This window comes from Mus musculus, chromosome 6, assembly GCF_000001635.26.
Source record: "Mus musculus strain C57BL/6J chromosome 6, GRCm38.p6 C57BL/6J".
Classification (NCBI taxonomy): Eukaryota; Metazoa; Chordata; class Mammalia; order Rodentia; family Muridae; genus Mus; species Mus musculus.
Window position 1 is genome coordinate 70,765,720 of NC_000072.6, and position 27,436 is coordinate 70,793,155.

Consider the following 27,436-nt stretch of genomic DNA (forward strand, 5'->3'; position numbering starts at 1 on the left):
TCCAAATGGCACAGTAACGTTTATTTCAACCTTCGAACAGCACAAAGTGACAGCTTCTGATACCAAATCATACAAGGGTCATCGGAGGAACAAAACGATATTCACATAAAGAAAACATTCAAACAACAAAAAGTAAGTGCTTCACATCTCAGACAGTGCTGTGCACTGCCAGCAGGCGCTTCCGCTTCCACCGGGGGCTTCCAACAGCAGCAGGAGCAAAGCCAAGCCAGGATCCAAGAGAAGGTGCATTCTCGCTCACCTGGAGTTTGTACCCACGTCACTACAGCCCCGCTGCTCCATTCACAATTCCCTACACCTGATCTTAAAATGTAACTAAGATTTGGGAGTGGTAACAATGAAAACACAAGAGTGTCACAAGAAAGTAAACAGTAAACAAGGTTTCCCATAAGGCATCAGGAGACCTGCACCAGCTTAGAAAAACGTTCTTTCTCAGCAAACCCAAAACTTCAGAAGGTTAACCAGCAGGTCCAGTCAAAGCTTTCAGAGACAGTCCTGATCTCTTATTTTTATTTATACGTTTTTTTTGTTTTTGGTAAGGTTTCATATAAAACATAAAATCAAGTTCTATTTTATAAAAAAACTGAATATTTTAATAGTAAAAATATATATATATTTAAATTTCTTTTTAAAAAGACACATAGCAATACTTCATAAGACTGGATTTGACTACCCCCACCCACCCACCCATGCCAGCCGTCCACTCTGGCACTGTGGACAGCTACATGAAGGTACATTAAGGCAAAGGCTCCTGGTGAGGCGTGTCCACTGTGCCTGGGCTGGAGACTCAAGGTGAGGACCCTGCTCCTCTCAGGGCTAGAAGGGCTTCTCCCGCACGTTCACTGAGCCATCCTGCATCCCAAAGTAGACTCTCTCTGCCATGTTGATGAAAAGGCCTGTGTCCACCACGCCTGTAGAATGAAGAATAGGTGCGTTAAAGTCCAGCTTCCCAGAACAAAGCAAGCATCAAGTGTTCCCAGGAGCAAATATCACAAGCCAGCAGCGGACAAAACACAATCTGAAAGAAACCGGGGTTTTCTTTGTTCCTTGCTGGCAGCTCTTCCGTCTACTACATCATGGCTTGCTCTGTGTTCCCAAATGTGCCAGCTTCATCCCAGCCCAGACCCTCTGCTCACGCTGCTCCCCTCGCCTGCGGCTCATCCTCCTCAGTGTCAAGGTCGGCTCCTCTTCATCCCCCCATGTGCCTGCTATAGAGACCCTCCAAGGCTATATCACTCCTCCCAGGTATGGTCAGTCAACTGCCATCCTTGAAAGGCTTCCTCCAAGTGGGAGATGTTCACAAAGCATACACCTGACAAAGGAGTCACATCAGAATACAGTTCCTAAGCCACTAAGTAAGTGACAACAGAAAAAGGAGCACAAGACCTAAACAAGTACTTCTTAAAAAAAGCAAAGCATTGAAGCTCACTAGTGACAGGGATGAACGACTGACACTCAGTCACCACGATGAGTAAGGGCAGGCGACCAGAATGTGGAGGCACAGACAGGAATATCCCTGAAGCCTGCTGGCCATCGCCCAGCTCCTGGTTCAATGAGAGACTCTGACTCAAAGAAGAGAGGACACATCTGGCTTCTGCACATACATACATGGGTGTACACACATGTGCTTGCATGCACTCATGTACACATGCACACACACGGTAGCATGACTATATCACCATGCTGTTTGCACACACATACTAACAGTGGAATGCTTAGCAATGAGAATTAACTAACTATATAAGGCCTTCACCAAAAATGTTCACATATACACATACATTACAGTGAGTTAACACTGGCCAACTATCAAAGAAAATGGGAGTGAACCTAGTATGGAGGGACAATGACCACTAACAGGGATCTGGCTAAGTAAACTGTTACTCTGCCACAAAATTGGAATATCACTGTTATTTTTTTAATTAATTAATTTATTTTATGTGCATGAGTACACTGTAGCTGTTTCAGACACTCCAGAAGAGGGCATCTGATCCCAATACAGATGGCTGTAACTACCATGTGGTTGCTGAGAATTGAACTCAGGACCTCTGGAAGCGCAGTCAGTGCTCTTAACCACTAGCCATCTCTCCAATTCTCATCCTTTTTCTTTTTAAGTAGGGTTAGGGGCTGGAGAAATAGCTTACCAGTTGAGGGACTGACTGCTCTTCCAGAGGACCCAAGTTCAAATCCCAGCACCCACATGGCAGTTCACAACTGTCCATAACTCCAAGATCTGACACCTTTACAGACATGCATGCAGGTAAAAACACCAATGCACATTAAAAGAATTTTTAAAAAAAGGTATCATTATCTCTTGTAAGTCAATATGTAAAAAGCTAAGGAGAGGGCAGAACACAACCTAATTATGCTGTTATTGGAGTTAAAGGAGTGAGGCAGGGGAGTTTCAACTTGTGTTTTTGTGGAAGATCATCTCAGAACAAGCCATACAATTCCTTTAGTAACACTAGCTGTCTCCAGACAGGGTAACTAGCTGCCTGATTGGGTGTCAGGGAGCGGAGGGTGGCATTTGCCACTGTTTACCCATAATGTTGAACAAAGGTATAAAGGATATAAGGTATGAAGGAACAAAGGATAAATTAAAACATCTGTGGACAGCCCTCAATCCACAAGCGAAATGAGAGCTGAGTCCCTGAAGTATGAAGGTCCTGGCACAACGCGCCTCACAGCTAGAGTTTTCTGAGGACGGACAAAGCAGTGCTCAACACTCATCCTGATCCACGCCTTTGTAGCGCAGCCCAGACGCTTCAATCTGGCCCCAGAGAAAGTCAAACCCACCTCAAAAGCTATAAAGAAATAGCAGAGCAGCAGTCTGAGGCATGATTCTAGAGCCTCAAATTAATGAGGTGCTAGGAGTGACTGATCCCCTCACCCCAAATAAAATCCAGAGGAAAGGGCCGAGCATGCTGAATGTGAGCAGACGCAGGACCCAATGAAACACGGATAGGGACTCTTTTCCGAGTGTCTCCATCGTGCAAATGGACCTGGGAAGAAACAGGAAAGCTTGCCCTTGCCCTGGGAGTTTGTCTAATTCAATAGGCAAAAGGCAAGAGAAAAGGAGAGCCAAAGACAAACCAGGAGTGGGCCTGTGGTAATAGTTCATCTTCCTCGCTCTAAGCTGTAACTCTCAAGTCTCCAGTATGTAGATTCTTCAGGTCAGGCTTAGGAAAGGCAAGAAAGGCCTCAAGAAGAGCAGGAGAGCCCCCTAGTGGGCACAGCAGGAACTGGCCTTCCACTCCACCACGGGTCAGTCTGCACTAACCAGGCAAGTGCACTCTGCCTACCGAGCATGGCCTCCACGCCATCATCCTCATGCCTTCTTGGCCTTTTAGTCAGAGAGGCAACACTAAACAACAGAGTAATTCATCTGTTTCACTTAATGAACGAGGCAAAGATTTTCAGGAGACTAAAGACGATCAGAGGCTGGACTTGGAAGAAGGAGCTGCTGTGTTACACTTATATTCAAACTGGCTTCACTCTCAACTAGCACAAAAAATAATCTAAAAAAAAAAAAAAAAAAAAAAGTAGTAGTGATACAAACACACCTTTAATCCCAGCAATCAGAAGGCAGAGGCAGGCAATCTCTCTGTTCAAAGCCAGCCTGCTTTACTGAGAGCTCCAGGACAGCCAGGGCACAGAGAAACCTTGTCTCAAAAGAATGGGGGGGGTGGTGGGGGGGGGGGGTGTCAGTGGGCACTGAAGTGAGGTTTCACGCAGCCCAGGTTGGCCTCAAATTCATTACGTAGCCAGGGAAGTCCTTGACCCTGATCATCCTGCCTCCACCTCCAAGCCGCGGGGTCTCGGGCATGTGTCCCTGCGTGCGCACAATCTACTGCTTAGTTCATGGTGACAGCAGTGCATCCTCTCCCTAGGGACTTTAGTCTTCCAGCGCTGTTTTAAGAGGTGATCTAGTACTAGTTTTGGCCCTTTTTACAAAGGAGAAACTGAGGCACAGTGCTGTTAGCTAGGGGTCCAAGTTCATACTGCTAGAGCAAGGCTGGGTCAGAAGTTCATCCAGGCCGTGTGCTCCCAGCATCCACTCAGCCACCACACTCTGAAAACTGATGTTTTTCTCACTGCCAAGGTATGATTTAGATTGCCGCTCAGCACTGCAACAATGATGCCTCTCAAGGCACCTCCTCCTGTAAATGCCCTTCTACAAGCTCTGACCTGCCACACTTAAGCCTGGATGCCAAGTCATCTCTATCCAGCTCACCCAACCCTCACCCCAGCGGGGAGGCCCTCAACTCCTACTGATTATCCCTTGGCATAAGTCTATGCTTATATCACACAGCCTCACAGAGTGAGCAAGCATCCAAGCCAGGGTCTTGGGGCTGGGGAGAGGGCTCAGTGCTCAAGTGAGCACACTGATCTTGTAGTGACCCAAGTTCAATTCTGAGCACCCACAACAGAAGGCTCACAACTAACTCCAGCTCCCGGAGATCAGATGCCCTCTTCTGGTCTCTATGGGCAGTTAAATGCACACACTCACACACATAATCAAAAATAACACAAATCTTAAAACTTCAAGGTCAAGAGGTGGAAAACCTAGAGCTCACACCGTGATGCTGTAGGTGTTAGGCAAACCACTTAGCTTAGCTCTGGATCTCTGTGGTCCCCTGTTAACTACCTCATCCAAGTAGGAATTTAATAAAACTGTAGAATGTTAAACACTGTCTAAAGATGTGATGCAATAGTAGTACACAGATCAACATCAATCTATGAAACTGCCCCACACCTAACAAAGCAGCCGCTGTCACTAGACTGTTGCTATTTCTCCAGCAGAAGCAGCACTTCCTATATCTGCAGGCATGGCTTCACACAGCCTTCCCCAGGGTTCCATCAGCTCTAATCTAGGCCCAATTCCATGTAATCATAGCCTATGACACGTAACCAGTGAATGTAGGTAAACTGAGTCACTTCCCCCATAAAGGTCGAAGAGGCTGCATCAGGCTCCTGGAGGGGGCAGGCGTCTCTCCCAAGAATGTTGAGCTTATTTCAAAGCAAGCACCTCTGACCTTCCATCAACTCCAAGGCTATTCCAATTCAAACAGACTATAAAATACATACACACCAACACTATTTATTACACAAACCAAGAAGAGGGAGGTAATGCAAGTTAAAAATCTCAGACATGGTATACACTGAGCCCATGTTCATGCTGCCTTCTGTGGCCTGCAGAGGGGGTAGTAATGAAGGGAAGTCACTAGGTGACTGTCCAGTGAGCGCCACCCAGCTTACCTGGAGTCATTTTGATAGCTGTGTTCACTTCACTCCATTTATGCACCCGGTCAAACTTCCAGTCCAGGATAAAATTCCCGTTATCCGTCACCACTGGCCCCTAGAAGACAATTTCTAATCACTAAGGATGAAAGCACAGGTAGGCAAAAGCAAGAAAGACAACAGGCAGATAGATGTCCCCCACTCTGCTTCCTAGAAGGTGCTTCCATAAAGCAGTGGTGAGCAGGCTCCTTGGAGTCCTACAGACTTGGATCATGTACGACTTAATGTCACACAGGTATAGAGTTAAGAGGAGCCACTGACTTCTCTAAAACTTGTTTCTTGAGTGTCAAAAAGTGGGACAGAGATGCAAACAGGAATGGCTCAAGGCAGTGACGTTTTCAACTTAGTAGAGTGAAAACCAAGAGAACTACATCTCAAAGCTTACTTAGCATAAGCACCAGCAGTACCGTAGCATAAGGCTGTATGACTTCACACATCACGCCTTCTCCATCAGCAAGAATCATTACAAAGGGTGGGCAGACTGACAAGAGGTCTGAGATGTGAGGGGACAGAACATTTCCTCAACACCACTGGACACTAGATTGTTTAGTGAAATAAATGTTGACAGAACATAGGCATAGGCAAGTAAGACTCCTCCGCAGCCTGGCATGCAGTGCAGTTAGGACTGCAAAGGTAAGCCAGGCCTGGTGGCGTCTGTCTCTAATCTCAGCACTTAGTAGGAGGCAGGGAGATCAGGAGCTCAAGGTCAACCTGGACTACATACTTCCAGGTAGCCTCCCTTCAAACAAAAATGGAAGGGAGGTGCTACGTAACCAGTTATCACAGCTGCTTTCTAAAGGGAAGTCAAGGAAGTATTGACACCAGGGTACAGTTATTGATTATTTATTTTCTCTAATACCCAAATTTTATTTCTAATAACTATATACACTTCGGTTTGAGGTCATTACATTTGGTTGTTTACTTAAGTGCAAAAGAAAAGTTCTTTGTAACTCACAGTCAGATGCTGAAGAGAAACATCTCCACAGGAGTATCATGTGCTCACACACACCCCCACCCATAGAGAATGCAGGTGATGTAGCTTAGTGGTAGAGTACTTGCCTAGTATTTCCAGAAGCCTTGACCCCAATTCCTTTTTTTTTAAAGATTTATTTATTTTATGTATATGAGTACACTGTACAACTGTAGTTGCTAAAATTGAATTTAGGACCTCTGCTCACTCCAGTTGGTCCTGCTCGCTCCGGCCCAAAGATTTATTATTATAAATAAGTACCCTGTAGCTAATTTCAGATGCACCAGAAGAGGTCGTCAGATCTCATTACGGGTGGTTGTGAGCCACCATGTGGTTGCTGGGATTTGAACTCAGGACCTTTGCAAAAGCAGTCAGTGCTCCTAACCACTAAGCCATCTCTCCAGTCCTTGAACCCAACTCCTAACACTGAAAAAAAAAGAGAGAGTGGGGCTATCTTGTACAGAAAGTTTCTGAAAAAAAATATCTTCCACTCGCCTTCTGTCCTTAGATTAACCAACTGGCACTTCATTGGCTTTGGAATTTAGTATAGACTGTTACTAATCCACAGGCAGAGTATCTTGGGCCATCTACACCTTTTGAAAGGTAAACCCTCTGAAATGTAGACACACTGTGTGTATGGTTCCCACCAACCAAAAGGCTAAGAACAATACCAGAGCTGGGGCAATGGTAGGGCTCACCTTTAATCCCAGGGGAGGCAGAGGCAGGCAGTTCTCTATAAATTTGAGGCCAGCCTGGTCTACAGAGCTAATTCCAGGACAGACAAGGCTACACAGAGAAACCCTGTCTCGGGGAGGGGAATGCTAGGACAGGGGTGAGGCCTTCACCATTTTTCTATGACCTGCCTACCTGGTGTTTACAATATATATGAAAAGCGTAATTTGTGGCCTTTGTTTTGTCTCTGTACATATTAAAAGATTGTTACCTCACTGGAATTTGGAATAACCTAAATCAATGTTCCCAGGCCAGAGTTATTCCTACTTGGCTCTAAACTAAAACTATCTCTTATCCTCTTTGAAATAAGAGTTGTACTCTTACATTGATAGCCTCAGAAAGGATGAAAAAAAGAAAAGAAAAATACCACACACACCACAGAACCTGAAAAACTTTCTGCCCCCTAGAACTTCCCAAAAGACAGTGTTTAGAGGCTGTTCACTGAGCAGTCCAGACCTCAAGTAACCCCGAGGGATGTCAGGAAAGAACCATGACTCCTTCTATGGGGGGAGATTAAGGGGTTGGACACAAGACACACACAGATACACACAGATACACACACACACACACACACACACACACACACACACACACACACACACACACACAAAGGTCTTAGGACCTAACTGACACAGAAAGCACTAGAGCAGCACACTGAGTCGGAGTGCTCAGAAACCTCCTTGGCCACTTACTGCCTTGTTGACAGCCATTCGAAGTTCCACCTCACCCCCAAACTTCTGGGCCACAGCCCGGCTCACTGGGACGTAGGCCATTGGGATGACTTCAATGGGAATCCCCTTGTGCCACCGATCCCCGAGGTTCTTTGAATCTTTCCTAGAAAAAATGTCAATCAAATTTAAGTAAGTTCAATACACAAAACCAAATTCAGGCAAGGGGTTAACGAGACAGCTGGAGGGGAAAGAGATCAGGACAGTACAGGGGCTTCAGAAACACGGGCTGCTTTACACTAAAGAGACTTGAATATCAAGGTAAAAATTATAAAATCTGCTCTGATGGTTGGCTGGCTAACTTAGGTTGCTCTTGCACTTATGGTATTTCCCGAGTGATACAAATGCAGGTATTTCTTCTAACATGCTCAGAACAGTGCCTCCTCTCTCAGGCTCCTTGAAAGAAAATCGGCCTGGTCAAAGACTGAGCATAACAGTCACGTGGAGAAGAGCCTGACCCCAGAGGAAGCAGGATGTGCTGAGTCACTACCTGTGAACCTCAGGGCTTGTCCTGAGGTTACCTGTGAAGACCTAATGAGTAACAACTCAGGCAGAGGAGCTCTGCCCACAGGGTGACACTGCTTCCTCCCTATCCCCAAACAGGAAGGCCCAGCTCCACGAAAGAGTGCTGGGTGCTACGGTAGTCAGCAGGAGTCACTGCCTGGAATCCTAGAGAGCAGGAAATCCTTCCTACATTCCTATACAGGCTCTCTCCTCTTCCATGGGGACCAAACTTGGGAACCCAGACACCTTCTCTGCTGGTAGGCAGAACCCTGGAACAGTACCTGAAATCAGCAATCACAATGAAACGACTTGCATAACCAGCCACGATCTTCTCCTGGGTCAGGCAGCCTCTGACAGGAAAGAGTAGGGTGAGATCATCTTCATTTGGGAAGTGGGATCAGACATGGGAGTCCCAAATGTATTCAATCCTGACACTTAAAGAGAAATGTGGCTTCGTTTCTAAAGAGCCATTCTCAATCCTATAGAGCTGCTTTCTAGTAGATGGAATACACAAGCATCTGCCTGTGTCTGGTAGAAGCCTAGAAAGTAGACAATGGTTCTATTCAGGCCAAGCACTTCCCCTCCAACAGGCATCTAAGCAGCACTGTGTTAGGGAGATGACTCTGACATGCCCTGAATAGATGACCGGTTTGGAGCACCTGCCCTGTGGACTGTGACAGCACAAGCCAGGGATACTGAATCTTCTGGCCTATGTCTACTGCTCTCTAGATAAATTACCTCACACCTGCAACAAGTATTACATAATACATTTAAAAAACTGAACACCCTGTCATTCTGATAAATGTTTCCAAATAAAGGGAGAGCACCCCTCAAGGAATTACGGACTTCAAAACTTTAACACATAAGGCACAGACCTAATAGTCTAAGCCAATAATGTGTTGTGTGTGTACACAGAACAGCATGACAAACCATCTCGATGAAAAGGCCCAGGTTACCTGTCAGCAGATAGACACTAATGGTCAGAAATGCTAGGCTGGATCAACAGCACATGGTATCAGGGTGCTGACAGGAAGAAAAACTCATGTGTATCAGGAACAATTGTTTACTCTGTACTCCATTTCGCTTCGCTAAGGGTTAGCTGACCGTCTCTTTAGCAACAAAGTCCCCACAACACTCACCCTCCACCCTTGATGAGATTGAGCTCAGCATCCACTTCGTCAGCACCATCGATGGCAAGGTCAATCTGGAGGAGGGAAGAGCTCATGAGCTGCTACTGTGCGCCCCTGACCGCGGTGAGAGCTCACCAGGCTCTCAGCAGCTCTGCTAGGGAGGCCCAGGATCTCCACGCAACTGCCCAAGAGACGAAGGCCCCAGAGCGTAAGGCGCTTTGCTGGAGACCAAGGGAAGGCAGCAGAGGGCCTAGTCCACTGTCCAGCTCCCAACCACTGCATCTGCTTCCTTCACTCTCCATGAACAACATGGCGTTGTTAGCATGCATTCCCAAGACAGGCTCTACCGTTCCCAAAGAAGTTAAAATACTGGCTCTGAGGCAGCAGATAAGGGCAAAACATTTAAGACACTGAAGTTTGGGGCTGTCCAAAAGACCGTAAACAGATAAACAGCAGGACTGGAGCACTTGATTCCAGGGGGGGAGCAAAGATCAATAATAAAAGAGCAGAGGATATAAGATACAATTTGCAAAACACATGAAACTGAAGAAGAACGAAGACCAAAGTGTGGACACTTTGCCCCTTCTTAGAATTGGAAACAATCACCCATGGAAGGAGTTACAGACAAAGTTTGGAGCTGAGACAAAAGGATGGACCATCTAGAGACTGCCATATCCAAGGATCCATCCCATAATTAGCCTCCAAACGATGACACCATTGCATACACTAGCAAGATTTTGCTGAAAGGACCCAGATATAACTGTCTCTTGTGAGACTAGGCCGGGGCCTAGCAAACACATAAGTGGATGCTCACAGTCAGCTATTGGATGGAGCACAGGACCCCCAATGGAGGAGCTAGAGAAAGTATCCAAGGAGCTAAAGAGATCTGCAACCCTGTAGGTGCAACAACATTATGAACTAACCAGTACCCCGGAGCTCTTGACTCTAGCTACATATGTATCAAAAGATGGCCGAGTCGGCCATTACTGGAAAGAGAGGCCCATTGGACATGCAAACTTTATATGCCCCAGTACAGGGGAACGCCAGGGCCAAAAAGTGGGGATGGGTGGGTAGGGGAGTTGGGGGGGGGGTATGGGGGACTTTTGGGATAGCATTGGAAATGTAATTGAGGAAAATACGTAATAAAAAAAAATATTAAAAAAAAAAAAGAGCAGAGGAAAAACTGATTCCAAAGACCGAACTAATGTGGGCACATATAGGCAATTTCAAATGAACAAGAAAAAATGACAACATCTCCAAAGATGACAAACGTTCAGTCCACTCTTGAATTGGAAACTATTTCTGCCCACAGAACTCCCCCCCAAGAGGTCCTTCCCAATGTCTCACTATGTACTCCACCGCATCAACTGCTAGACCCTGTCAAACCCTCACTCCATGCCTATCCCAGCATGCCCAATCACTCCAGAAAGTCTGGGCAACACCCATCTATGCCCACATACCCATAGCTACTACGTTCCCCTCCAAAGATCCTCTGCTGGCCCTGCCATGGAGCCTGGGCAGCCAACCACAAACCTAGCCTCTTACTGTAACTCGGCTCTAGAGCCTTAAGTGTTACAAGCTATAATTCTGCTTCTGCCACTTAAGCAAATGACATACCCTTTCTATATCTATCCCCGGAGATAGTTACAGTACTCACTGTCAAGATTAAACTTAGCCCCACACCTAATGACAGCTCAGGCAGTCCTGTGGTGACAAGGGATGCTACTCACTCTCCACAGCTTCCGTCTTTACTGGAATATCCTTGAATTTAACACTCTTTTCCACAAATATTGGAAATATTTAATTAGTTTTCAAGTGGTCATGACTGTCTAAGATATGACGTTTTCCTTAGCTTAGGTGTGAGTTCCACAGGCTGGCTCACTTATGAGAAGGGAATTTCAGGAGCCACAGACCAACCCTGGAACTGTCCACATTCCCTTTACTGAGCCCTGGAGGTTAAATCTTTGGGAAGCTAAATCTGTAGTGTGCCTACACTGTCACTTCTTTGCTTGTGAGTTTGGTCAGAATTAACACTCAAGGCCCCAGAACAAAAGTGAATATAATTTGCTAATGTTTTCTGGGCCTACCAAGATAGCTGGAGCCCATGAACAACTATAAGCCACCAAAAAAAAAAAAAAAAAAAAAAAAAGACAGTCAATCACTTTCTTTCTTTTTCTTTCTTTCTTTCTTTCTTATTCTCTCTCTCTCTCTCTCTCTCTCTCTCTCTCTCTCTCATACACACACACACTCACCTCTGGGTGTTGATCCAGGTCACTGAGGGTTAAGCCATACTGCAAGATAAGCTGCCTGGCCTAGGGAGGACAGAAAAAAAGCAAGCACGGGTCATTTATACTAAAAATATAGCAAAAGTCTGCAGAATTTACAGAATTCTTTTGATATGTCAAGCCCTAAAGACTGACCTAGGTTCCCTCTCATATCCCACACTTGCTTGCCAGTACGTGGGAGATCTAGCCCCATGAAGAGCAATGCTGACTGCTACTTCACTTGGAACCACACAGCACAAGGGGAAAGAAACAGTTCCAGAGGTAAAAGCTGCCCCTCCCAGACTTGGGAAACAATACCAGGGTACTTCTAAAACATCTACCAATACATTTGGGAGGCTGAGATACATAGCCGATTCAAACTTAGCCTGAGTTATAATAGTAATGCCCTGTCTCAAAAGACCAAAGACTGGGAATGGAGCTCAGTGGTACAGCATTCTCCTAGCACATCAAAGGCCACAGGTTCGATCCCAGCTTGGGCAGGGGCAGGGGGACCTTCAAGAATGGAAAAGTGGAGTCCCAGGGAACTAAGCAGATCCTCCCCACAGCTTCCTTCCTCGCCTCAGACCTCTCCCTCACCCACTGGCACCCAAAACCCTCTCCCAGAAAACCACGAGCTGAATCCTCATGGCAGACAGCGCTTTCCTCCCTCCTATGGACCCTGTTATCGCCCTGCCCTTCTACATCCAGGGAGGTGGGGCCCTACAGGAGCTATGGCCAGCAGGGAAACAATCAGGGTAAGATAAGAATGAAACTATGGGGCTGGAGAGATGGCTCCGTGGTTTAAGAGCTCTTCCAAAGGTCCATATGGCGGCTCACAACATCTGTAATGGGATCCAGTGCCCTCTCCTGGGGTGTCTGAAGAAAGCGACAATGTATTCACATACATAAAATAAATAAATCTTAAAAAAAAAAAAAAAAAGAATGAAATTCTGTTCAGCTCGACTTTGGTAGCCATCTATATGTCAACTTCCATAGTCTGACACCAGGTAGTTTATTTTAGCCATATTAAGCACAGCACAATTTTCTGGGGGGGGGGGGTGTTCTGATAATCATTAACTCAGTCCCACGAGCATAACAGAGTGCAAGGCATGCTTACACTAAAATTCTTTAAGGTACACCCAGCTTCTCCCATAAAAATGGATTCTGTTGAGATAGTGCCCAAGATTTAGGGTCTAGGACAACGGCTGAGATGAGCACAATGCCTGCGGGCGTCAGGACTGGCCAGGCCATAGATAAGGAGGAATGTAAACCACACTCTTTCCCAGCGGTCCTTCCTGCAGAACAGGGAAGCATCTTCTTCCTTGGACGAGACAAGCCGTATGTTTGACTTTTCCTGGCTTCTCTGGTGCTTATCTTCTGTAGAGGACTTTTAGCCCTCTATACTACCCTCTCCCCATTCCTGCATGTCAGCTCCCAATACCAAAAAACAAGTTCTACCTGAGATCTCCCCACACCCCTATAGCTACACCTGGCAGAAACACAAAAGCACTCCCTATCAGGCAACCACCACTCTTAATCTCCAGAGAGGGCAACAGGAACTAAGGAACAAAAAACTTATCAACAAAGACAAAACCAGACATCAGCACCTAGAATTACAGTCATCCCAAAACCAGATGCCTAAGCACCAGAGTAAAACACAGTAAACAGTAGTCCCCTTAGAGCCCAGCAACTCTACTACAGTAAGCCCTGAGAAAGGCAATATGGATGAAGCACAAGAGAAGGGCTTCAAAATGGCTATTATGAATGTGCTGAGGGACCTTAGAGAAGATATAATAAATCGTCTTCCTGTTAAAAGTCCTGAGAGACTAGGGATACAAGGGACATACCTCAACATAATAAAGACAACAAACCCAGAACCAACATCAACTTAAATGGAAAGAAACTGAAAGCAACTCTACTAAAATCAGGAACAAGGCAAGGTTGTCCCCTCTCTCCATATCTATTCAATATAGTACGTGAAGTCTTAGAGCAATAAGACAACTGAAGTAGATTAAAAGAATACAAATTAAAAAAGAAGTCAAAGTATATATTTGCAGAGGATGGCAGTATACACAAGTGACCTGAAAATTTCACCAGGAAACTCCTACAACTGATAAACACTTTCAGTAAAGTAGCAGGATACAAAATCAATATATACATAAATCAGTAGCCGTATATACAAATTAGTATCTTATATACAAATGAGAAACAGACTGAGAAATAAATCAGAGAATAAATAAACACCCTTCACAACAGACTCAAATAATACAAAATGTTAGGGTAACTCTAACCAAGCAAGTGAAAAGCTTGTATGATTAAAAACAAGTCATGAATAAAGAAATGGAAGACAATATCAGAACCTCATAAATTGGTAGGATTAACGTAATAAAAATGCTTTGGACAACCTACCAAAGGCAATCTAGAGATACAGTACAATTGTCATCAAAATTCCAACCCAAATTTTCACAGATCTTGAAAAGGTAATTTTCAGCTTCACATAGAAACAAAAAACCCAGGATAGCTAAAACACTCCTGGATAAAGACTGCTGGAGTTATCAGTATCACATCTCTGATCTCAAACTGAGCTATGGAGCTATAGTAATGAAAACAGTGTGGTTCTGGCATAAAAACAGGCATGTTGATCCACAGAATTTGATTACAGACCCAAACATAAATCCACCTAAGGACACCTGGTTTTTGATGAAGCAACCAGAAATACACCCTGGAAAAAAAGACAGCATCTTCAACAAATGGTGCCAGACAAACGGAATGGCTCCATGCAGAAGAATCCAAATAGATCCATATTTATCACCCTGTACAAAATTCAACTTCCAAATGAATCAAAGACCTCAACTTAAGGCCAGGCACACTGAATCTGATAGAAGAGAAAGTGGAGAATAGTTCTGAACTCAATGGCACAGCAAAGGACTTTCTGAACAGAACACAATTAACACAGGCATTAAGATCTACAATTAACCCGGGCGTGGTGGCGCACGCCTTTAATCCCAGCACTCTGGAGGCAGAGGCAGGTGGATTTCTGAGTTCGAGGCCAGCCTGGTCTACAAAGTGAGTTCCAGGACAGCCAGGGCTATAGAGAAACCCTGTCTCAAAAAACCAAAAAACCAAAAAGATCTACAATTAATAAATGGGTCTCACGAAACTAAAAAGCTTCAGTATGTCAAAAGACACCATCATTCAAAGCAGCAGCTACAGAATGGGATAAGATTTTTAGCAACTACACACCGAACAGAGGACTAACATCTAAAATATACTTTTTTAAAAAATCAAAAAGCTGGACATCAAGAAAACAAGTACCTGATTGTAAACAGAATTCTCAAAAGAGGGAACACAAATGGCAGAGGAGCACTTATAGAAATGTTCACCATCCTCAGTCATGAGAGTAAGGCAAATCAAAATGACCCTGAGATTCCTTCCACCTTACACCTGTCAGAATGGCTAAGCTCAATAACACAAATGACAGTGAGGATGTGGAAACACTTCCATTGCTGTTGGGAGTACAAACTTGACAGCCACTATGGAAGGAACTCAGTGAGGCAGATCCTCAGAAAAATGGTAATTATCTACCTCAAGATCCAGCTATACCACTTATGGGCATATACCCAAAGGATGCTTCATCGTACCTCAAAACACTTGTGCAACCATGTTCATTACATTCATGATAGACAGAAAGTGGGTGAAGGGACCAACAGATGAGGGGGTAAAGAAAATGTGGTATATTTACACAAAGGATAATTACTCAGCACTTAAAAAAATGAAATTCACAGGTAAATGAATGAAGCTAGAAAAAAATCATCATGTTAATATAGTTTCCGGCGTAAAGTGTTTTGTTCTTTTTTCCTACACGGCAGTTTTATTGATTCTCTGGGAATTTCACATGCATCCAATCACATTCCTTCCCAATCCTTCCATGTTCTTCCCCACTTGTGACCTCCTGCCTCAAGAGAAGTAAAAACATAAAAGATTAAAAATAAAGGAAAAAATCATTCTGAATGAGTTAACCCAGACCCAAAAAGACAAAACGGGTTGCATTCACTTATACATGAATGTGCCAAGCCTGGCAAGACTGTGGTGGGGACAGAATGACATGGTTCCTGCCCCTGGGACAGGGCCAATGGATGTGAGCTAGTGTCCAAGGCTGCCATGGGCATAAGGTTTGGATGAAAGTGTGCATATTTTACATTCCTCCTCTAAGGAATGTCCTCCCTGTTAAAGATGACTCCAGGATAATCAGAAATGAGGCAAAGGTGTGGCTAATGTTTTATGGTAAACACCGGGGCCTTCAGGACAGCCCTTAAAGCTGTGAAAAATAACTCTAAAAATATGAGTTCAAATATATATAATTTCTCAAAAAATAAGGATGCAATGAATTATAAGAGGGGCTTCATGAACTGAAGGAACAAAGGCAGTTACACTATGAGCCAACTTGTCAGAAAGACACTAGGGAAGGAGATAAAGGAATTTAGGGAGTGGTGACCCCAGGAGATCCCACCCAGCTAAATCAGTTTGTGTTTACAAGGGCAGATTCCTGAGTTCAAGATAAGCTGCAGACAGAGCTAATTTATTAGATCTAGGTGAGGTAGAAAAAGTCATTTCAAGACAGGCCCTACCCAGTTATCTTATTGTCTACGCTTAACAGAGGTAGACCTTTGAAATCTTTTTTTTCCTTTTTTTTTCTTTTTTTTTTTTTCTTTTTTTGGTTTTTCGAGACAGGGTTTCTCTGTGTAGCACTGGCTGACCTGGAACTCACTCTGTAGTCCAGGCTGGCCTCGAACTCAGAAATCTGCCTGCCTCTGCCTCCCAAGTGATAGGATTAAAGGCGTGTGCCGGCAGATCTTTGAATTCTTTTGCAATGTTAAAAGAAAATGTGTGCTTGCTCTTTCCTAAGAATTAAGGGGCTGGGATCATGAGATGCTGATTCATAGGATAATTAAAAGGAAACCTAGAGTAAATGAGTGGTTTGATCTGTAAAATAAAAGACTGGGTTTATGATCTGCTATCCAAAAATTTTTTAGAATAGCAAGGAAAAACTGCTTGGAGAATTGTCTTGAGCAGAACAGAAAGAGAGCTGTCTGGAGATCTCCAGAGAAAGCAGATCAGAGAGAAAGAAAGCAGAACAGAGAGAAAGCAGGCTGGAAAGTTGTCTCGAGGAGAGCACAGGCCACCAGCTTTGACCCTCAATTTGACTTCAAGTTGTTGGCCCCAAACACCCCTTCTCTCAGAACCCCTCTCCAAGCAGGAGCTGGTCCACAGCATGGGTGTTAGCTGTTAAGTCTTTGTTAAACAGATTATAGTCCATATAACCAGAGTTTAGGTCTAGAGTAAGAGACTGGGGATGGACTGGCTCACCCTAGGAAGGGGAAATAGGGCAATTACGAATGCATGGAGGGGGTGAAACAGGAAGATCAAGTGGAATGAGGAGAGGTGAGGGAGAGGGAAGAACAGATAAAACTATGGCTTCCAGCTTCTTCAGTGTTCTCAGCTCTCCCACCTGTACACAGCCACTGGGGGAATACTCAACTTTTCCTATGAACCCACCTGTAAAGCAATTGTTTCTCTCGGTTCTATTACTCTGGCAAACCCTCACTGAAACAGCCGTTGGTGGATAGAATTGTATAAAGTCAGATGAAAACAGAGCTTCTCAGTCTACTTACTCTCTCTCTTTCCCGCCTCCTCTGCCTTCCCCATCCAGTTCTGCTATTGTATAATCAAACCGTAAACTACACTTACATTACTATAACATCACAAATTCTTTTCGTGAAATTCCCTTCTTCCCTTAACAGGATAATAGTCCCTGTGGCTAAAGACCACACAGTTGTTCTCTGCATACTCCAAACTGAGCCTAACTCATAAGAAAACATCAAAGTAAATGAAACAAAATTACACCCCCCAGCTGGGCATGGTGGAATATGCTTTTAATCTCAGCACTCAGGAGACAGAGGCAGGAAGATGAGCCTACAGACCAGGTCAGCCAAGGCAACATAGTGAAATCCTGCCTCAAAAAATTATACCAAACACTTGGTCAGCTCCTCCCCTGAGCCTGGCTCCCTCAAGGAAACCATCCTGGATTAACAACACAAAGCTGGAGTACAGTGGAACCCAGCTGGGTTCTCAGGAACCCAGAAGACCTGACAGCGGCTAAGACACGGACAGGGAGGGACACATGGAACATGATGTACCTGGAAAGATGTGGGGATGCAGATGAGGTCCAGATTCTCTTGCTTCACTCTTTCAGCTGTGGAGATAAGAGTCACACTGGTATTGTTCAACTCCCCACATTTTATGGTCACACGTGCATTTCTAAAATCCAACCAAAGGGGAAAGACCAAAGGCCTATCTCCCACTGACAGCTGCCTCTGCAGACACTAGAGGGCCTGGGAGGCAAGAATGACCACAGAAAAAACCATTTCAGTGGTACTGCTGCTGTGTGTCTGCAATTTGCTAAGAGCTGTGTATTCAACCTTTTTAATCCAGATAGCCCAAGAGATAAGTTATGACTATCACCCCTTCTTTGCACATGAGGAAACAGGGTCACTGAGAAGTAAATTACCTTAGTAGTCACACAGCTACCCCTTATATGTCCTTATATTGTCTCCAGCAGAAGGTGTAGCCCAGATTAAAGGTGTGTTCCTTAAACTCGGAGATTGAATCTTCTGGAATCCATAGCCACTATGGCTCAAGATCTCCATACCAAGATCCAGATAAGGATCTCCAAGCCTCCAGATAAGGGTCACTGGTGAGCCTTCCAATTCTGGATTGTAGTTCATTCCAAATATAGTCAAGTTGACAACCAGGAATAGCCACTACAATCCACCCCTTGTCAACTTGACACAAATAATATCTCATGTTCACATGAAACAATAACAAGGTTGTGAATACGCCTAACATGATATAACTATCCCTCGTACAATCACAAACGCATTTGTAAATTTACAATGGGCATTCATATTACTTTATAATCCTCGTTTCTGCTGGAATGTGGTCCTTAGTGGTCTTTCTTCCCTTTCCCTTTATTTTTTTTTTGGGGGGGAAGGGGGGCAAGGTAGGGCTCAAGACAGGGTGTCTCTATTTGGCTCTAGATGTCTTAGAACTCTTTAGCCCAGGCTGGTCTTGAACTCAGATCCACCTGCCTCCCCCAGTGCTGGGATTAAAGGTGCGGGCCACCACTTCCCTTCTGGCAGCCGACTCTCAATCTTAGCTACAATCCTACAGTGCCTTTCCAGGGAAACATCAGAACTTCACTTTGTATTTATTAAGAAATATAAGGACCTATAGGCCCCAGAGGATGATTAAAGGTTGGGAGAGATACGTATTAGTTTTAAACTTTTAGGAAATCTTAATGAGTCTTAAAAAGCTGTCTTCTTTAAATGTCGAGTCTTTTAATCAAGTCTGTCTCTTGGAAGGTTTAGAGGTTACTCCTATGAATCTGCAGTAATTCCTGTGGCCTAAAATTCTCCATATACAGGGCTAAGGTAGAGAAGTACTGAACACTAAATCTCCCATCAGCCACTTCCCGATCACAACAGGAACCTGGGTTTTGCCTCCTAGGCCCTGACCCTTGGCACCTGCCAAAGATGGGCATTTGGGCAAGCCACTCCCAGGCTTTGTTTTTACCAACAAAGAGCAGGGCTGCAGAACCTGTTGAGCAGCCACCGGAGCTGATAATGCCTGAGCCTTTCCTAAGTACAGAGAGGACCCAATCAAAGTGAAGTCATACCTACAAAAACCAGCCACCAATTGCAGGGACCTCATCCTTGTCCTGTCACAGACAGGACACTGTGACTCAATCTGTTTGTCTGAGAAACACACAGGTTTCCGAGGAAACCTGAGACCGATACAGAAACCGTGATGTGTGTACACCATCATAGTCTGCTGGGGCCTCACCTAAGTCAACTTCTCCCCTCTAGCTATGCACAATAAACACGGGCATCGTCTCCCCAAAATCAGCTAGAGTGGACCGAAATCCTCTTTCCTAAGAGCAGAAACCCTCAGCTAACCTCAGATGGACAGCATGCTCTTCCCATCTCCACAAGGCTGAGTGGGGACTAAGACAAAGGCCACACCTGAGCCACCACACCTGAGCCCTTTCCCTCCCCTGCCTCCACCTCCTACTCCCATGAGCATACAGGAAACACTCAGTACAGTCTGAGGACGAGAACTTACCTATTCGCTGCACAGCGTGGACAATTGTAGAACCACTTCCAATTCCCAGCACTTGGTTATTCTGCCAAAAAGAGAGATGGAAAAGCAAGATTCGTTACTACGGTAGTTTTATTACTCTCTTGATCTAGACTTTTAGAAATCATCATGAACAACAGTTCATAGCACAGGTGCAAGGCGGGTACCTACTTTACAGACACGTAACCTCTGAACCTCAGAGCTGTACTTTATCCTGCTATCCCGCAGACAGAGCCCTCCTCGTTCCTTTCCGACACTAATACCATCCCATTCACCATTCCTCCATATTCACACCCCAAATGAATAATTGGTGGCTCAAGTATTTACACCATGTAACAACCCCACAGTAACTGAAGCTGGCCTCACAGAAATAGCCTGCAAATAATAGTGGAAGATTCCTGGCCAATCCAAGGGAGGGTATGAGATGGGAGGGGAGGGGAGGGGGGAGGGTCACGCTGGGCGTGGGAAACCAGAGCCTGGGCAAGCATGGAAAGCTGGGCCCGCCCTCTGGCTTCATTCTCACACAAGCTCAGCTCTTAGGACACAGGAGACTGTCATCTTCACAACTGTAACCCAAGAAAGTTCAGGGATACATCATGCCTGCCAGTCAGAATTCTGCCCAAGTCAGCAAAAGAACAGGATAGGAGGGGGAGGGGAGGGGAGGGAGTGACTTCAGAAGTAAATCTTCCTTCTATCCAGCTAACACAAGGGGCCCTACTTTTCATGGGAAGAAAATGAAGGCCTAGGAAGTCTTCGTGTGCAGAGCATTCCCATAGCAAAACTCTGGGCTGGAGGCCTGACACTGTGAGGACTAGCGTGTTCAATCCAGCCCCAATCCCAGAATGGAGGTATAATGGTGAAAGGATTTTACTCAATGTAGCTACCCTAAGACACAAAGCAAGCATTTGGCCATCCCCAGGGCACGGGTGTGAGCTTTGATTTTTGCTAGGAGGGAGGGAAGGAGCAAGAGAGACACATAATTAAGCAATGCTGGTCAGACTTTGCTCTCTGTTGGATCCCTATCACAGTTAAGATGCCTGCCTCAAAGACATCCTTCTGGCTGGAATAAACCCAGCATGAAAGGACTACTACTTACAGGGTGACTTCATCACACAGCAATTACGTCCCTAGCTTCCAACACTAAGGCTGCCATCCTAAGAAAGAGAAGATACCTATGGCCAGATGATAGGACCACAAAGAAAAACCAACAGGACACTGTCAAAACCAATATGGAGCTTGGCTCCTAAGCAACTTCCCGGAACACCCTACTTCAGGCTATGGCAAAACCACCACCAACAGAGCAGCAGCTGACATTGAACACTGCCTGGACTAGCAGTTCTCAGCCTGTGGGTCTCAACCCCTTTGGGGTCAAATGACCCTGTCACATGGGTCACAAATCAGATATACTGTATGTCAGATATTTACATTATGATTCATAATAGCAACAAAGTTACAGTTACAAAGTAGCAATGAAAATAATTTTACGGTTGGGCATCACCACAACATGAGGAACATGAGGGTCACAGCATTAAGAAGGTGGAGAAACAATGGCCTAGAAGACCCACACTTGCCTTCCACCAAGAACTTATACCAACAAGACCTACATATCTTAATAAGCCAAATTTCACAACCATCCCTATTACCTAGAGACCCACTAGCTCACTTGCAACAATGCAAGAAAAAAACTGAAGATTTTGAAGTAAGCCAAGATTAATAGATTCCTTCAATAGAATTGTAGCACCTGCCTGTATTATGCAATCCTACAAGAATGTGTGCAATTTTACAGCTCTGTAAAGACTGACCTCAACCTGTAGAAAACTGTTAGTATATCTTGTCCATAAAGTTTAATTCACTGTGTTCTATGAAATGCAACTCATCATTACCCTATATTTATTATACAATAAATTTTAGTCCTTAAAAATTCATTTCATTTTATTCACATCCCATTAATTTAATATGTTGAATAAAATATTGATATAAGAACAGCTAATGTCCTTATCATGTTACCTTACAAAGAAAACCCTATCTACCACACACATACACACACAACCTCACTTTAAACAATTCAAGGAGTTAGATTGCTGAAAGAACACAGTTTCTCAAATTTCTTGGAGTGGGACAACTATTAGCAATTCACTTGGCAAGGGAAAGGCTATTGTGAAACTTCGTAGGAGGAAGAAACTAAGCCACAGTTAAAACCCCCAGTAATGTGCAAGGGTGGCCCCACGGCTCCAGGGCCCAGCATCCCATGCCTCATTTGTTCCTTCTCAAAATTAGACTAAATCTAAAACTAAAAGACAGAAAGAATGACCAACAACTACAAGGAGTTTAGAAATGTAAACAAATTAAATCCTGATGGCAATCACACGTAACACTAAAAATGTTTCTAGCTGGGCCTCTCCTACCTACAGCAGACTTTGCCCATCATTGTCTGTGGGCTTCTGTGGAGGGTGGGTGGGGGGCTCTTTTCAGATTATTGCATAAGGAAGTTCACAAGGCAATGTTAAAGGCAGTAAATGGTAGCACTGTGCAAGCTGTGGGGTTTTTAAAAAAGGGACAGAGGGAAACTGTACTTTTGCAAGGAAATCCTCACTTAAGCTTTAGAAAGTCACAGGCACTTTTTGTTTGTTTGTTTTTGTTTTTGTTTCGAGACAGGATTTCTCTGTATAGCCCTGGCTGTCCTGGAACTCACTCTGTAGACCAGGCTGGCCTCAAACTCAGAAATCCACCTGTCTCTGCCTCCCAAGTGCTGGGATTAAAGGCATGCGCCACCACACCCGGCAAGTCTCAGGCACTTAAACCCAGGGATTTAAGGCAGTCATTCTTGGCCAATCCAGTCTGTCAGGAACTGGCCTGCAGTCTTGCCTGTTCACCAAGTAGCTGGGTTGACTCCACCTGCCAGAGCCTTGACATTATCGCTGTGGGCAAACTTCTTGCTGCCTTCACAATTGTATCTTGATCAGCAGCAGCTCCCAGGACAACAGACTGAGGGGCTTCCTGAGGTTTCTGTTGAATTCTTGTAGAGATCGAATTCTCAATGCTGACAGCAAACAGGCCATCACCCTTACTTGCACCAGCAAACGGGTGGAAGACAGGAGGTTCTGGCTACAGAACACATGGTAGGATTTCTTTACCAACAGACACAGCCTGCACAGGTGGCTGCAGGAGAGGGATGAGCACTAGGAAGGGAGGGCACTCAATGTCTGTGTGTTGTTTGCTTGTTTATTGAAATAAGAGAGTCTCACTGGGTACTCCTGGCTGCCTTGGAACTATGTAGACCAGGATGGCCTCAAACTCAAGAGATCTGCCTGCCTCTGCTATCAAGTAATGGGATTAAAGGTGTACACCACACCCAGCAATTTGCGTTTTAAACCTGGTAGAAGCCATCACACCCAGCAATTTATGTGTCTTTTAATCTGGTAGAAGCCCAGGTTAACATATTCTTCCAAACTCACCAAATAAACCAAGAGGCTCAGCCTACCTACCAGAGCCAACTTTACCGATTTCACCTGCCAGGATGCCATCGAGAAGGCAGTGCACCTAATAAAGTCATCAGCTGTCCCACGAACTCAAAATGCAAGGGAGTCAAATAAAGGAACCTAACAAAGTATTTAAGACAGCTAAATATCAAGATGTGAAGTATCCAAATAATAGTGAACACCTCCATTTCTTAAAGCCTAGGTAAACGTAACCTGACCTTCACATTTGACCTGAGGCCAAATCTGATTACCAGACTCCTCTTTAGCTCACATCAGTCCTAGGAGGCATGTAGCACAAAGGTCAACTCAGTACATCAGACAGGCTCTATTCTAGATGAACTGCAGGGTCTGCCAGATCTTGCCACCTTCAAACAAAATAACAGGTCCGGGAGTGAGTGCCATAGCCAAAGCCAAATTGGTGAATCGCTACCTGCAAACTGGCCTGACAGCTGATAACCCTCCTAAAAGGCAATGCTAAACAGCATGCTATCAAGTCCAATGTGGTAATCTCATGACTCTATAAGGCTGGCTTCGATGGGCTAAGGCTCTTGGTGTATTTGGTGAGTTTGGAATAGTATGTCAGTAAAACAGGCTTCTACCAGATTAAAAACACAAAAACTGCCAAGTATGGTGATGTATCCCTTTAATCCTAGCATTAGAAAGGCAGAGGCAGGCAGATCTCTGTGAGTTTGAAGCCAGCCAAGTCTACATAGTAAATCCCAGGGCAGTCAAAAATACCTAATAAGACTCTGTCTCAAAAAAAAAAATACTAATAATAATATTAATACTGTCTGCCCACTAGTTTCCTCAGGCTAAGCCAATCTCAAATCAAAGCCCAGGCTCCACAGAGAGCAAAGGATGAAGAAACAAACCATGAAGATAGCAGAGCTGTATACACTAACCCTTCTGAGGTAACTACACCTTTAGAATCAGGCAGGTCTGGACCTGGTGACAAAGATTCAACTGAGAATTCTGAGTTCTCCATCTACCCTGGAGTAGAAGTAGCCACGGTGGAACACCAGCGGGCTGAGGGGACTGGAAACCCCACACTCAGAGAGCCTACGAAAGGGCCACCAAACCCACAACCCCCAACGTCCATATCAGTGTTCCCACTCCACACAACTTACTGACCACTGCCTAGGCAGCCCTCACTGTACCCAATGCTGAATGTATAGATAGCACTAAGTCTCCTCCCACAGCTCACAGGGACTTGGGCAAGAGAAACGCACAGAAAAACTAGAACATAGGTCACGCTGAAGTGTCTGGGAGTCCAGATCAGAGGGAGCTGGGTGTGCCACCTACCTATAATGCCAGCCCTTGGGAGGCAGAATCAAGTGGGTAAAGCTGAGTGGTGATACACACCTTTAATCCCGGCACTCGGACAGAAGCAGGTAGATTTCAAAGCTAGCACAGTCCACATATCAAGTTCCTCCCTTGAGATGTGCTAGCCAGCCAGTCAGAGGGGAAGGGAGGGTTTCAAAGCCAACCTGAGTTTCAAAATAGGAAGAGGAAATCGTTGTCTCCTAGTCTCCTTAAGAAAAAAGCCAAGGGAAAACTGAAAGTAGTAAAGTCCTTTGAATATGGCTGGAACATGAGGGGAAGGCTTGCAGATTTTAATTTAGTCAAATACATAACGATAAGGCAAAGGTCAAGGAGACGTGTACCACTAAACATTAACAGGATAACTAAGATAATGGGCTCTCCTGAGGTATGGATTTCATTTATCAATCTATTAAGTCACTTCACAAAGGCATTTTGAAATCTCTCTTTACTGTCCCAGTTTTACCCCTGTGGCACTGTGTTCCAAACACAGAGCCAAATTACACATTTTAAATTCATATTCATACCTCACACCTCTTAATTCAAGTATAAAATCCTATGCTAACTAGATGAGCAAAAAGCTACCCTAGAACAGAAGGGCATAAGAGCCCTGCCTGAAACAAAAATGGTGTTCTTCTATAGAACAGGCAAGCCTGAGGTTATCAGACCCGGCCCCGCCCACTCAGGCCACCCTCACCCTAGGCAGGAAGATAAAGCTCTAAGAACAGTGTCTTTGCAAAGTAACTTTGGGCAGCATAGCTTTAACAAGTGAAAAGAATTCCCTTTAACGAAGATACGGATTCTGATAACGCGATCTAAGAAATAGAAAACAAGACCAGGAAACTTCACCACAGGGCAACAGAAGTAATACAATTAAGATAATTAACCTGCTACATACGGGATAGCAAACCCACCTACACTAAGAGTCCACTCAGAGCACCACACCAGCCACTTAACAAATGTGGACACAGCCTTACTAACTTCAAAACATCTGGACCCCTCCTAAAAAGCAGCACCTCCAGATGTCTGGCCACCCGGCCCTGTCAACAGTAACCTGATGGCTTCTTTGTAAAGACAGCACTCTAGCTCCTCAGCGGGAGGAGCTGAAAAGCCTGTTTGGAGTAAAATTTCAAAACACTTTGCAAAACAGCCCTCCGCTGGCTTCGCGGTAAGTGAGAAGTGAAGAACAGCAGCCTCGGGGCTCACCATTTTCAATGGGCTGATTAGGAGGCACGCATTAACAGCCTGACAAGACTCTAAAACAGAGCACAGCCAGGCTCTACTGTGCACCCAGTTCCAGCCGGACAGGGAATCTTTGTAGAAAAGGCTCCAGTTGGGGGAAGAGTTGACACCCACCCATTCGGGGTCTAGAAGGCCTTTCAAGGGTTGGGAAGAACAGCGCGAATTCGGGTACAAGGCTCATCCTCTCCCCTCTCTCGCAACCCTCGCCCTTTCAGGAGTCAGGCGCACCCTGGCAGTGCCCTGGGCGCGCAGCACGAAGCCATCACGCCGTCACCAGCTGCCCACCTTCACGTGGTTCTCCACCGCCGTGTGGCTCGCCAGCTTCTTAGCCTCCTCGGCCTTGGACATCGTGGAGGGGGCCGGGCCGCCCGCGCTCGAGCCTCCCTTGTCGCCGCGGGTCTCCGAATGTGCACGCCCCGGCAACTGCACGTGGGAACCCGAGAGGCCCCAGTTGTTCCCGCCCCCGCCCGAGGCCGCGCCCCCGGCCCGCCCGGGCAGTGGGGCCAGGACCCGCCCGTAGAGGGTGCTGAAGGGCCCGGGGCGCTGCATCCCGCCGCCTCGCTCCAGCCTCTCCGGCCGCCCCACCCCCAACTCCTCCGGAAACCCGCTCGCTTGCGCAACCTGCCCCGCGCGTATTACTAAATGCGTGTTGCTGGGAAATGTAGTCCTACGGCGACAGTGGTTCCTAGGCCCTTCTGCATTCGGGACTACAAGTCCCACAATACGATCGACCCTAGTGTGCAAATCGCCCGCCTTGACTCCAGACTTTCTGTCCGGAAGGTCCGGGTAACTGCTGTCTAGGAAGCTAATAACTCCCTACCTTGGGGTCAAGTGTTTACACCTTTAGGTGAACTCCAAGAACCTTTCCGGCTGTACGCGTATTCTAGAAAAAGAGAGAGACACTATTAAAAACCTGACCTTGTTTGCCCAGCAAATGAGAACGTTGCTGTGTTGTAAGCGAATCCTCAGGCAAGTGGTTCTACCAACACAACGGCCTTTTTTTAAAAAAAATCTTTTAATTACATTGTATTATTTAGGTTGTGCTTGTGGAGGCCAAAGAACAACTTGCAGAAGTCCGTTATCTGACCGTCTTGGTAGTGTCAGTCAGTACTTTACCGGCAGAGCCATCTTCTTACAGTGCTCTAGAGTCACTCATTGATGACACACTTGGGACTCCCAGGTCTTCTGATGTCTGTGCTAGACCTTCACAAACCCAAGGTTACAAGTTCAATCAGTAACTCCCGCCTTGGACATTGTTCTGCTCTTGGTATTGGATGCAGGGTGTCTAAATGGAGCCCGGTCACGAGCGCACAGGCCAGTGTACCTTATCGGGCTTCCCCTTTTCTGCCTTTAGTTTGCTGCAAGTTCTTGGTCTCATTCAGCAGTCCCAGTGGCCTGAACTCACTGTAGAGTTCAGTCCAGGCTGGCCTGGAACTTGGAGCATTTTTCCTGATATGGGATTACATCACCAAATAGGTCTGGAAGTCCTTTTTGTTGTTTTGTTTGTGTGTTTTGAGACAGGATCTCTCTTTGCAACCATGGCTGTCCAGGAACT

At 45.4% G+C, this 27,436-nt stretch overlaps 1 protein-coding gene across 1 annotated transcript; it reads right to left on the reverse strand.

Annotated features, from left to right (window-relative positions):
- Rpia (ribose 5-phosphate isomerase A) lies at nucleotides 1-26,456 on the reverse strand. The gene is made up of 9 exons (NM_009075.2): nucleotides 26,167-26,456; nucleotides 19,826-19,886; nucleotides 17,842-17,897; nucleotides 11,633-11,692; nucleotides 9,390-9,454; nucleotides 8,532-8,600; nucleotides 7,711-7,852; nucleotides 5,275-5,374; nucleotides 1-929 (listed from the first exon to the last, which is right to left on the reverse strand). The coding sequence occupies exons 1-9, from the start codon at nucleotides 26,428-26,430 to the stop codon at nucleotides 835-837; spliced, it is 912 nt and encodes a 303-aa protein (NP_033101.2). The 5' UTR covers nucleotides 26,431-26,456; the 3' UTR covers nucleotides 1-834.
- Between the last annotated feature and the right edge of the window lie 980 nt (nucleotides 26,457-27,436).

Coding starts and splice junctions, on each gene's coding strand:
- Rpia (NM_009075.2), bottom strand. CDS start 26,430: ATGCAGCGCCCCGGGCCCTTCAGCACCCTCTACGGGCGGGTCCTGGCC. Junction 11,693..17,841: donor GCATCCCCACATCTTTCCAG/GTACATCATGTT, acceptor TGTCCTCCCTAG/GCCAGGCAGCTTATCTTGCA. Junction 7,853..8,531: donor ATTGTGATTGCTGATTTCAG/GTACTGTTCCAG, acceptor CATTTTTTCTAG/GAAAGATTCAAAGAACCTCG.